The sequence below is a fragment of the Dermacentor variabilis genome, chromosome 3, assembly GCF_050947875.1.
Source record: "Dermacentor variabilis isolate Ectoservices chromosome 3, ASM5094787v1, whole genome shotgun sequence".
NCBI lineage: Eukaryota > Metazoa > Arthropoda > Arachnida > Ixodida > Ixodidae > Dermacentor > Dermacentor variabilis.
In genome coordinates this window covers 212,367,199-212,379,839 of record NC_134570.1, presented here as the reverse complement: position 1 = coordinate 212,379,839, position 12,641 = coordinate 212,367,199, and the positions used below count along the sequence as shown (strand labels likewise).

At 47.1% G+C, this 12,641-nt stretch overlaps 1 protein-coding gene across 1 annotated transcript in view; it reads right to left on the bottom strand.

Annotated features, from left to right (window-relative positions):
- The window catches only part of LOC142576617 (rifampicin phosphotransferase-like), a 242,139-nt gene that overhangs the window by 63,917 nt on the left and 165,581 nt on the right, over positions 1-12,641 (bottom strand). The window contains exons 31-32 of the mRNA XM_075686819.1: positions 7,510-7,569; positions 4,507-4,601 (exon numbers count right to left, since the gene is read on the bottom strand). Coding sequence (XP_075542934.1) covers positions 4,507-4,601; positions 7,510-7,569 — 155 coding nt within the window. The remainder of the gene's footprint in view (positions 1-4,506; positions 4,602-7,509; positions 7,570-12,641) is intronic.

Sequence of the window (12,641 nt, the reverse complement as noted above, 5' to 3'; positions counted from 1 at the left end):
CGAAAGGTAGCTCCATTGTCTGGCACTAGTGCTTTCATGTTGTCAAACTTCTTCAGACTGCAAAAGGAGTGTGTTGTGTTGTTGTGGGAAGAGTGTGTTGGGCGTCCTTCTTTCCAGGTTTTGCTGCCATTATCCTGGTGCACTCATCCACGTACAATAGGACTGCTTTGCGTCCCTAATTCCACGTGGGGCGATGTGAATATTTTCTTCAATATTACGTATTACCACAAGTAACCATTATGACCACATAAGTGGAGGCAATGATGGTAAAAGGTTCAAAATTTTCAGAATCAGTGCAGGAGGTACTACGATTCTACCTATTTGGGTCTATCGCGAAGATTCAACTGCTTCCCAAATTTTCGCAGCCCCTCTTGTTTCAGTTGCACATTAACAAATATGACCCCCCAATCGGGACATTGAGTCGGCGTCTTGCATACAAACCCAACACAGTGATTTACTTCGAAGTCGCATTGTCGAAGCTCGCTGATCTACCGTGCGACTTATCCTGTCATCTGGGTCTAATTCCAACAGAATCATGTTGCCATTTCTAACTTCTTTATTGTCTTCTGACCCCCGGTCCCCTTACCCCACATTCTCTCTTGCCTTCTTCTTCAAATGCCCGAACATGTTTCATGAGTTTTTAATGAAATTTTGTGCTATTGCTTACTATTTGCTCCATAAATACTTGTTAATGCGATTTTTTGTTTAATACTCTCATTTATTTATCCGGTGAATTTTTGTTATAGTTGTTTTAGCCTTTTTATCGTGTTTCTTTTTTTTGTAAGACAAAATAAAGTATGATAGAGGGATTATTTTTGTTATTATTATTAGCATTGCTATTTGCTGGGCGTGTTGGTAAACTGAAAGCAAATTTAGCGCCAGCAAACAAGGACGGAAAGAAGACGACACCACCAATGCGCTAACTTCAACAACTTGATTTGCAGGAAATACACCTATATAACCCATGCCCAGTGGCGCCACCTCATCCAAATCTTAACCATCCAAAAAAGCCGTCTCCTTATCTAACAAGTCGACCGAAGGGGCACTAACACACGTATCACTATTCCGCCAGATAGGTTGAGGCGCGATAGTCTCTCGCAAGTCTTTATGTTTGTGCTTCGCAAGAACCCGGCAGAATTCATACACCGGCGCACAGCCGCATTCCTGACAGTGAGTTGACAGATGACCGTATAGCTTATTTTTCACATTTATTCTATGTTCCCGTAATCGGTCATTAAGACATCTCCCTGTCTGTCCGATGTATTTTTTCCCAAAGGACAGCGAAAGCTCATATACAACAGCTTCTACGCAACCCACTGGTACTTTTCGATGATTCGTAGAGCATCCGGCAGCTGGCTTACGGTGTGCGTCCGTTAATCGACATATTTTTGCCAGCTGTTCTGGTGCTGAAAAGATTACTTTTGTGTCCACCGGGCTAGCCATTTTCTTAAGATTATGTGCCGTTCTATGCTGGTAGGGCACTACCGCTACCTGCCTTCTGCGCTCCGTCCGTTGACTTGCCGCGTCCCGAATTGTGCTATCTGACCTGATCCTCTTTAGCAGCCCTTCTGCGACCGAAACTTGCACTGATTCCGGAAACTCTGCTGCTGATAACCTTCCCGAGTGATCCATAAGACTCGTATCGATCTTATGGATCACTCCATAAGATCCGTATCGATCACTTAAGCATAAGATGGCAATGCTCCTCTTGAAGAGCTTCGAGTGGGCTGACCGATACGATAACAGGGGCTTATTAGCTCTAGGTTTATATTTCCAACACGTGTACCGTTCCATGAACTCGAGCTGAATATCTAGGAAACGCAGCACATTATCGGAGCGCTCTTCAATCGTTAGAGTAAGTTGACTAAGGACTGCAGAAAAAAGTTAGTAAAGCTTAAAAAATTAAATTGTGGGGTTTTACGTGCCAAAACCACTTCCTGATTGTGAGGCACGCCGTAGTGGAGGACTCCGAAAATTTCGACCACCTGGGGTTCTTTAACGTGCACCTAAATCTAAGTACACGGGTGTTTTCGCATTTCGCCCCCATCGCAATGCGGCCGCCGTGGCCGGGATTTAGTAAAGCTTGCCGGCTGTAAAAAGTGCGTCTTGTTCAAGAAACCCGCCGTGGTAGCTTAGTGGCTATGGTGTTGGGCTGCTGAGCACGAGGTCGCGGGATCGAATCCCGGCCACGGCGGCCGCATTTCGATGGGGGCGAAATGCGAAAACACCCGTGTGCTTAGATTTAGGTGCACGTTAAAGAACCCCAGGTGGTCAAAATTTCCGGAGTCCTCCACTACGGCGTGCCTCATAATCAGAAAGTGGTTTTGGCACATAAAACCCCAAATATTATTATTATTGTTCAAGAAGGACGAGATAGTCGTCAACGTAACTGACAACTTTAACCACCCTGTGCTCCGACAAGGTGCGGGAAAGGTTTTGTTAAGGTGAGCAAAAAAAAAATGTCCCTTAGTATGGGCGCCAAACATGAACCGATACAAACCGCTTACTTTTGAATGAATATTGACACGTGTACTTATCTTTAACGGGCAACCCCTTCTCGCCGCCTAACAAATGTTATCGCACAGCGCAGGACGCGCCTGCATGTAAAAGAAGTTTCTGGAATGTTATCGATGGTTCCGTCCACTGTCTTTCACCGCAACTTGTGTTATCTGATTGCATGTGTGGGCGACGCGAATAATGTGGAACTTTGTGGAAGGCACGCGGGTCCCAGCGATTGCTCTGGAACATTCGACGATTGATGTATAAAAGCCGACGCGCTTGACCCGCTCATCACATTTTCGACGACCGCCGATCGTGTTCGCCGCTAAGCCTGTTTTTGAGGGCACAAGTTCGCCCAATAGAACTCTCGTTTCGTTAATCACAGTTTTTCTGCCTTCTCAACCGTCACTTCCACGTGACAATATGTCGTCATTCCATGCTGCATATGTAGAGTGAAGGTAGCAACTAAGCATGTCTAAAAAGCTCTGAACGGACAAACCGGCTGAATTTTGGAACGAAACCATGTCATACTTGTCTATGTACTCTTCTACGCAAGTTATTAGTTTCTATTGAGGCAAGCAATGGTACAAGTCCTTTATGTCAAAGGAGCAAGCTGATAAGCTTTTGTAAGAATTTTCGTTCACGAAATCTACAATTTCTGCAGAGCTCCTAACCAAAAATAGGTCGTCAATGTTAAGAATTCCGAGCTTTTCTTGCAAGAAAAGAGCGAGCTTTTTCTGCCCTGACCCTGTTTCTGAAACTATTACACTTAATGGGTAATCGGGTTTGTGCGTCTTCGCACTAAACATAATTTGAAGGCAACCAGAGTTCGCGTTGTCAATTTCACGTACTAACTAAGGTCTGCTTTCTTACAAAGACGCTTTGCTTCTAGCTTGATTTTTCTGAGAGATACATTACTACATTGGTCGAACACAGAGGCAAACGCAGAGCAGGCTTTCGTCTTAAAATCACCTTCCTTGAGGACAGCAAAGCCACCTTCCTTCTCCGCTGGCAAAACACACGGTCTGTTCTGCCTCAAAAACGAAGTTGCGCGCTTAACCGGCACATGTGAGACCATGGGTGTTTTGCTCGAGACCCCATCGAGAATGACCGATTACGGGAACATAGCCTAAACGTGAAAAATAAGCAATACGGTCATCTGTCAACTCACTGTCAGGAATGCGGCTGTGCGCCGGTGCATGGATCCTGCCGGATACTTGCGGAGCACAAAGATAAAGAAGTGCGAGAAATGATTGATGCTCAGGCTATCTGGCGGAATAGTGATACGTGTGTTAGTGCCCCTTCGGTCGACTTGTTAGATAAGGAGACGGCTTTTTTGGATGGTTAAGATTTGGATGAGGTGGCGCCACGGAGCATGGGTTATATAGGTGTATTTTCTGAAAATTAAGTTGTTGAAGTTAGCGCATTGTGTTGTCGTCTCCCTTCCTTCCTTGTTTGCTGGCGCTAAATATGCTTTCTATTATGATTAGTCGAGGACGGCAGATGGCTAGCTGGAGCGATGAAATTAGGAAATTCGCAGGCGCTAGTTGGAATTGGTTGGCACAGGACAGGGGTAATTGGAGAGTGGACAGGAAGCAGGCGGCCGATGATGATTCATACACCTGCATCGATAAATACAATTAAAGAAGAAAGAAAAGAAAATTGGCAGGTTAGAGGCTCAATATTAAGCATCAAAGCTAAATTCTTGAGTTGCACGTGCCAAAACCACGGCGTGATTACAAGGCAGGCCGTATTAGTGGACTCCGGATTAAATTTGTCAACTTGTGGCTTTGCAATGCTCCATAAATAGGTGCTCATTACACGAGCGCTTTTTATTTGCATTTCGTCTCCATAGGCATGCAGCCTGCACCAACGGGATTGAAGCCGCAACCTCCAGCTTAGCAGCGCGTCGCCACAACAGCCACTAAGCTAGCACAGCGGGTAATGTTAAGCCGTCTAGCACTATGTTTTCTACAAGAAACACCTGAGATGAGAAAACTTTCTGACCTTTTGAAAGACGTCAACTTGATGTCCAGCCTATCGACCGCTTCTTCTATCGGCAAAGGCTCTTTGGTGTACGCGTCTACGGTGCCTGTCATGACCTGTAAGTAGCAAAACATTGAAAAACCGAATGACCACGCTGTGTAGGCTCACCACATCGGCGCAGTAGAAAACCACTCCCAAAGCGGTTGTTTGTCATCTTCCTCAAAAAAATGAGTGACGATTAGGATACTTCATAATGCGAATTTTGAGCGCGCTGAGCGGCGCTGAGCCTTTGCTCGGCCAGTTCGTTCGGTAGCAGCGGCAGACGAAGCATTCCATTTCACCGTTTGCGTCGCTCATTGTTCAGAAAGAAAGGGTGAATGGGGGAACGCGTGGCTCACGTGTACCGCATCCCATAGCGGCGGCGGCGCAGGCAAAGTAATGCAGGCTTAGTGGGTCCGAAGCCCACGTCAGCGCTTTGTTTTCATATATGGTATTGGTGGACGCGCTCGCCGCATGCCTGGTTGCAGCCGTCAAGCACGTCTCGTGCGGCACTAGGCTTTCCCCATCACCCATTCGCCATACTCTCCTCTTCTGCATTCCTTCTGAAGGTTCGCCAGCACCCTCCTCTTTCGCTTTCCTCCTCGTGCTCTCTTTGGTATAGCCGCCTTTCATCCGCCGATGCGCTCCGCGTTCGCTCTTTCATCCTTCGCTGTGCTCGTTCGCTCGGTTACGCCGAGGGACGCCGACGCTCAGTGCAGGAACGGGTGCCAAAGATGGGCACTCTAAATGTCTACTCAGGGATAGGTTTGGATTGAGGGAACAGAATATTTGCGGGTGAGCTTTTTTTAAAGGTAGTGAACAATCCCAAGCACCGCGCATGTGCGAGCCGCCTGTCCCCCACATATATAGTTTTTTTATTTTTAGATTTACAACATTTAAAAAATTGCCTCTGGCAGATAGCCTAATTCTAATCCATCGACCGCATTATTGAAACAGGCGGTCAGGTCCAGGATAAATAAAATGTATGAAATAGACTAAAATATCGTTTACTAATGAAGTTTTTACTAAGTACATTACGGCGGACTTTGAAACTTATGAATTGTAGCCGGTGACTTCGAACAAATCCTGAATATGGCACCAGTGTCGAGATAAGCGCCGTCAAACTTGCGGTAAGAATTCACTGCACAGTCTCTCTTACTCTATAGAAAACACTATTTTATGCATTGAAACTTCACACTAACTGGAACGCCGATACATTTCGCCACACTTGTCAAAATATATTATCTCGAAACTTGTGTAATGCAGAAAATTCGTTCCAAGTGGGTACGCCTTCCGAGCTCATCGGCTACAATTCGTTAATTACCATATGCGCCATAAGTACATAGAAGTATTCACTATTTGATAATGAGTAAAATATGCATTTCGATTTCTTCTGGAAGCAATGTTTGCCTGTGAGAGTATTCAGCTGAAGGACTTAAATTAAGCTGTTTGCCATAGATGATCCTTAAAAATTCTATATTAAAAGAAAAACTAACTGTTCTTTTCGGTAAACGGTTATATGTGTAACTTGACAACTGCACGTATAAGAGGAAGCGAAAGAGCAGAAATAAGAAAGAAAAAAACGATGCAGTGCGATAGCCGCGAATCGCAAAGAGAAACAACTGCACGTTTCATCGTCCTCAAAGATCTAAGAGAGCTAATTCAAAGGCCAAATGTCTATACGTGACTCACTCACACATTTAGACAATATTTTGATTATATTGAAAGCTTCCAGCATTGATCTCGCTACTTGTTCTTAGCTGCGAAATAGTCCAAGTGTGGCAGCCAGTCGTCGATAAACATTTTGGACTGTGCAATAGCTCAAATAGGTTTTTGATGACAACGAAAACGTGCAATTGCTTCTTTTTCTTTTCGATTCGGCGCTATCGCAGTTTATGCTAAACTAATCCTGTTTGTTCTTCCTGTTATAGCGACTCGCTGAGTTACCAAGTGACATATATAATCGTCTATGGAATAACATCGGTGAGCTGAAATTCAGGGCTTCGTTTGTCGTAAACAATAAAAAATAAATAAAATATGTCTTTATTGTGTTCTGTGTCAGTTATTTTGCAACCCTCCAAAACAAGAACCATTACCAAGCCCCCCAGTGTACTATTTACTTTACTGTAGTGCCTCCTTGCATGTACCCATGTACACACTACAGGAACTGCTCAAAGCTATTTTAATAGATAAATGATTTGTCCATAATATCCGGGCAATTTCCACTAAACACAAGACACCAGCTGTACTACCAGTGTTTGCACACTTGTACCCTCTTCGTCTGGTCGTTTCTGAGCGCTCTGGAGCGCTCTCGCGAGCGGCGTTGTCTTCGGCTGGTAGAAACAGCGTGCGCGCCCTGCGTTCGGCTGGTTCTTCTGGAGTGCTCTCCTCCATCTTCGAGCGCTCTGAGGCGCTCCGAGCCCTCTCGTCGGAGCAGTCGTCGAGATCAAAAAGTCGTAGCAGCACCTCGTCGCTGCTGCTGGCGAAGGCCCACTGTAACCTAGGCAACCTATGCCGCTGCATGCTGGCGTCTCGACGAACGCTCGTCCCGCGCCCACCGGTTTTTCCGGCAGTGGCGGGAGATTTGGATAGGCGAAACATCGGACGTTGGCAGTAGTCACGTGGTTTCGCGTCTGCTATTTCCTCCTCCGAGAGTGAGTCGCATGTTTGGCTTGCGCGCTTGTCCTCTACCTCTGACCCCGGGGAGCGCCGCATCTGCCCGAGTATGCTTCGGGGGATGGAGGCGACCAGTAGCATATACTACTAGAGAGTTTCGAAACTTTTGTGACTACAACTTCAAAGCAGTGATGCATTTCTGTCGTAATCCACGCTATCGTCAATATTGCAAAGCAGCAGACGACACGCGAAATGTACCATCTATTTAATATGTCATATGACTAAGTAGCTTGAAGGCCAGGAACCAACATTGCCTCAGAGCATGCAGTGTTAATGTCTAGTTTCTGCTCAGCATTGCGGCATACGTACCTGAAGGTTCTTCACTAACGGTTTTGGGTCCATGGCCCATGTCTTAGAGTAAACGTCAAACTGAAAAAAAAGTAAAACAGATAAGCAAAATATTGTTTTCTACGCAGGCGCATCAAACAGTGTTGGTTACAATCAGAAATTCAACTCGGCATTCTACAGCCAAGTGAAAATCGGTCAACCAGTGGAAGGACATGATCATATGGTTACCAGGTTATTGCGCCTAAAATATAGGAAAGACTGACCGAACATTGACTGCAACACTAGCTTGTGTAACTACAAATGTGAAAGTAAGCACCTGGATGTGTAAAAAAATTGAAGAAACTGTTCCACATGTTTCTGGGCTATGTACTTTGTAATGGAACCACTCAACCTGACGGTGCTTGCTTACAACTCCTCGTGTTTCGTGATTTTGAGTAGTCTTATACATTCTGTGTGTCGGGCACTGCCTGCTCGAAATAACCTGACTTTAAAAACCAGAACTTCTACATATTTTTGCTTTAGTCATGCCCATGCACACAGATCCGCGCAACGAATGGCTGCCCCTTTTTGACCAGAGCAAAAGAACACCATTCAGGAATAAATAAGGACCTTTTCCCCAAATAATTCGATACTGTGCTTCTACTCCACGAAGTTTGATTTAGAAAACTCTTCTCACAAATGGGGGAGCGAGGCGGGGACAATTACTCGCTATGCTGGAATTCTATAAAACTGGTTCTCTTTCCCCGTTCGGGCTCTTTCAATTAATGGTGCGGAACAGCTAGGTGTCACGAATGGGCAGTGCAGACTGTGTTCCAGTATATGATGCAGGACATCAATTATGCAATGCGCCTCATAGAATTTATTTAGGTTTTTATTTATTGTGCCCTCAAGGCTCTATGGCATTGTATAGGGGAGGGGCACTGAAATAACACTTACAAATTTCCCACGGAAGACGACGAAGTGATCCTATTGCTGAGTGTTTGTTCTCCGTCACCAGTATTTTGTGGTAATTCTCGCTTTCTTCCGGGGAACGCTGTTCCCTGCCCGACGGGAATGGAAGTGGAACCACCCGCACTCCCACCTGATGTAGCGACACCCGCGTCGGCAACCTCAAGGAAGCGGAACAGCCTCTCGAGCGACAGCGAGGCTACCCTGATAGACTCGACCGAGAGCTACGACAGCTCCGACGACGACTACGTGACTGTCCTGAGTCAGAAAGCAAAGCGGCGGATGCTTAGGGCCTCTGTAGACACATCTACTATGAGGACTCCGCAGAGTTCGCCGAAGTACACCATCCTTTTCTTACCTGTGCTACCCTCCGACAACATGAGGTTCCTCAACAGGCAAGTTGCATCGGTTGAACTCGAGAGACTGTTGCCAAATGGCATTGAGGACGTACGAGTCAACCCTCGGAAGAATATTGTCGCGGTAGACGTCGCCCAAGCGTCGGCGTTAGATTCTCTGCGAGCTGTCACTGTTCTCGGTGGCATGAACGTCCGTACCATCATCCCGATGGGAAAAGAAACTACTACAGGCGTCATATATGACATTGATGCGGCCATCTCAGGCGAGGATTTACCACTTTTGATAAAGCCTGCCAATCATGGGACCCACATACTACAGGTGGCCCGTCTCGGAACTTCCAGATGCGTGAAAATTGTCTTTAAAGGTGACTGCCTTCCATCGCATGTGAAGATAGGTCATTTTCGCCATGCTGTCCGGCCCTTTGTTCCCAAGCCGCTTCAGTGCAGAAACTGTCAGAAATTCGGCCACGTGAGCGCCGTCTGTGGAAAGTCTGCTATATGTTCCCGCTGTGCAGCACAACACTCTGCAGGCAACTGCCAGGCAAAAACTTATAAGTGTCCGAACTGTCAAGGGCCCCACGATGCCTCATGAAAGGAATGTCCTAGAGTTAAGCGAGAACTCTCCATCTTGAAGAAAATGGTGAGGGACCGGTCGACACATCGTGAAGCAGCTGCTGATGTCAGGCGACGTCGTTCTCGTCGCAGACGCTCATCAAGGAATTCTGCTCTCCGCACAAAGAATACGCGTGCCGTACAGCCTCTTGCTGTTGAATCTGCTCCAACCTCAGTGCAGAATGTTTCCAAACCATGTATAGACAACGGAGCATCTGAAAAGAATGCCGTGGATGTAGAATGGCCACCACTGCCAAGGATAAGCCCTGTGGAAAAACCCCAACAAGGAAAGACACCACAATGCTCACCCCTCACCCAGATGAGCTGACAGAGCATGACCGCCGAATTGCAACAATGCTCAAGTCTTTGATAAATACAATTCGCACGCTTGTGGGCAACTCGAATACGCCAACAGCTCGAAGCGCACTGCAAGTGTTGGATGCCCTGAGCCCAGTGCTTGCAAATCTTGCATAAGCACAATGGCTCTTCCACTGCCTTCACTCCGTGATGAAGTGCTTAGCGCGACGATTTTCCAGTGGAATGCCAGAGGACTTAAATCACGGATTTCATGTTTCCGCCAATACGTTTTCACGAACCGATTTCCTGTAGTGGTAATATGTGAACCGAACGTGTCAAAAGCGCTAAGACTCTCTGGATACGAAGCCTTTATGGCGTCGACGTGCGGGCAATCCAGCAAAGTAATTGTTTACATCCGTACAGAACTGACTTACAATCCCCACTCGGTGCAGCCTCATCATGGAAACCAATACGTGTGTCTCCGCATTACAAAGAATAAAGTGGCCTTCACTCTTATCGGCGCCTCCATATCCCCATATAGTCGGTTCGACGGCGACCGATTGCGAGACATCTTGACGGCGACTACTGGACCCTGGATTATCACGGGAGACTTTAATGCTCATAACTTGGCTTGGGGAAGCTCCAGAATAGACTCCAGGGGCCGGAAACTTGTGGAATTTGCTTCCGACCATGAACTCAGCATTATGAACGATGGCAGTCCGACGTACTTGCGTGGTTCGAACTATAGCAGTTGCTTAGACTTGACCTTGGTGTCACGGCAACTTGGTCAAAATGTTCGATGGTTCTCTGACATCGAGACTCATGGTAGTGACCATATTCCAACCTACTTAAGTATCACTGGATTTGGAAGCTTCTCTTCTTGTACTTCCCGACAAGCATATATAAGGTGGTCAACGTATAAGACAAAGGTGGAAGAGGCATGCAAAGAAGGATTTACCGGCACCATTGAGAACCTTATTACAACTGTACTGGAATCGTCTAAGTACACATTTACATCCGCTAAAAAACGTGCGGATTTTGACATGGAACTTGAGCGACTTCGAACTATTCGCAGAAGAGCCGAGATATGATACAGGCGCACGAAGTCAATTCATGACCTTAGAGTCGCTCGACGTATACAGAAGAAAATCCAACGTCGTATGGACAGTCTGGAGGCACAACGGTGGAAAACGTTCTGCGAATCACTTGACCCCCGCAAGCCACTGTCTCTCATATGGAGGACGGTGCGCGGCCTTGGCTCGTCTCCAAAGCAACGACACCCATTCTCAGCCCTAGCCCTCCATCAAGGCCGCTCACAGGTCGATATAGCCGAAGACTTCTGTGTGAAGATTGCGGGCAGCGTGGTCACCATCAATAGCGAAATTCTGGGTGAGGTTCCTGCGACACGCTTCCCAGACTTGAATGTGTCCTTCTCACTTGAGGAATTGGACGCTGCTCTGGCCTCATGCAGGCGCTCATCGTCGCCAGGACCAGACGGCATCACCTACGCTGCTTTATGCCACCTAGGTGAAGATGGCCGAAGCAGACTTCTGGAATGTTATAACCAGTCATGGAATGATGGCGTCATTCCTGAGCGGTGGAAGTCCAGCCGCTTGATACCACTCCTGAAGCCTGGAAAGTCGCCACTTGACCTAGCGTCCTACCGACCCATTGCGCTGTCCAGCTGTGTTGGGAAGGTCATGGAAAGAATGATTCTCAGCCGCCTAGAATGGTATCTTGAGCGCCACAACGTATACCCCGATGCCATGGCTGGTTTTAGAAGAGGCCGTTCCTCTATTGACAACGTCATCGACCTAGTCACGTCTGTACAACAAGAAAAACACCACAAGCGTATATCGGTTGCACTATTCCTCGACGTGAAAAGCGCCTATGATAATGTAACGCATGAAGCCATCCTTGATGCCCTGGAAAATAATGGAATTGGTGGACGCACGTTTCGGTGGATTCGGAGCTATCTATTGAAAAGATCCTTCTTTGTGCACAGTGCAGATGGCCGAACTGCTGACCATTACACTAACCCTGGCGTCCCTCAGGGTGGGGTTCTTAGCCCCACTTTGTTCAACCTTGCAATCCTTGGCCTTGCCGACGTTCTACCACATACAGTAAACCTTTCCATATATGCTGACGACATATGCATATGGGCCTCGGCAGTTACACGTCTCCAGGTGCGTGCACGGCTCCAAAAAAGAGTGACCCTAACATCATCGTGCCTGCGTGCGCAAGGCCTCAGCATTTCGACCGAGAAGTGCGCCTTAGTCGCCTTTACCCACAAGCCCATGACCTGGTACCCCATTTCTATTGACCACCAACCAATTTCCTACGCAAAAACTCACCGATTCCTAGGCGTTATTATAGACAGAGACCTTTCATGGAGCCCCCACATCACATACTTGAAGAAGAGGCTTACTTCTATCTCCCATATATTAAGGTTTCTTGCCGGTAAAACGTGGGGCACATCCGTGGCATCTATGCTTCAACTATACAGGACGCTCTTCCTAGGATACTTGCGATACAGCACACCAGTGCTGTCCAATGCTAGCAAAACTAACATCCATGTCCTGCAGAGCATTCAAGGCCAAGCCCTACGAACATGTCTGGGGCTACCTCGAAATGCTTCAACCGTGGCAACAATTGCCACCGCGAGAGACCACCCAATAAGAACCTATATAGATATCGACGCACTCCGGGTGCATGTTCGCCATATATCCAGAGTACCTGACCACCATCTCGCTCGCTTTCCTGAGAAAAGACCCAAGGCAGCGTTCTCCAGATCAGTTGCGGCTAACCGGCACTCTTTATCTTTGAGGCACTCACCCGCAACAAGAACGCCATCCCCTATGTGGTGCTTGAAGAAGCCTCCAGTGTACCTTGCTGTTCCAGGAATAGTGAAGAAAGCTAGCCTGACCACCGCGGCTCTCA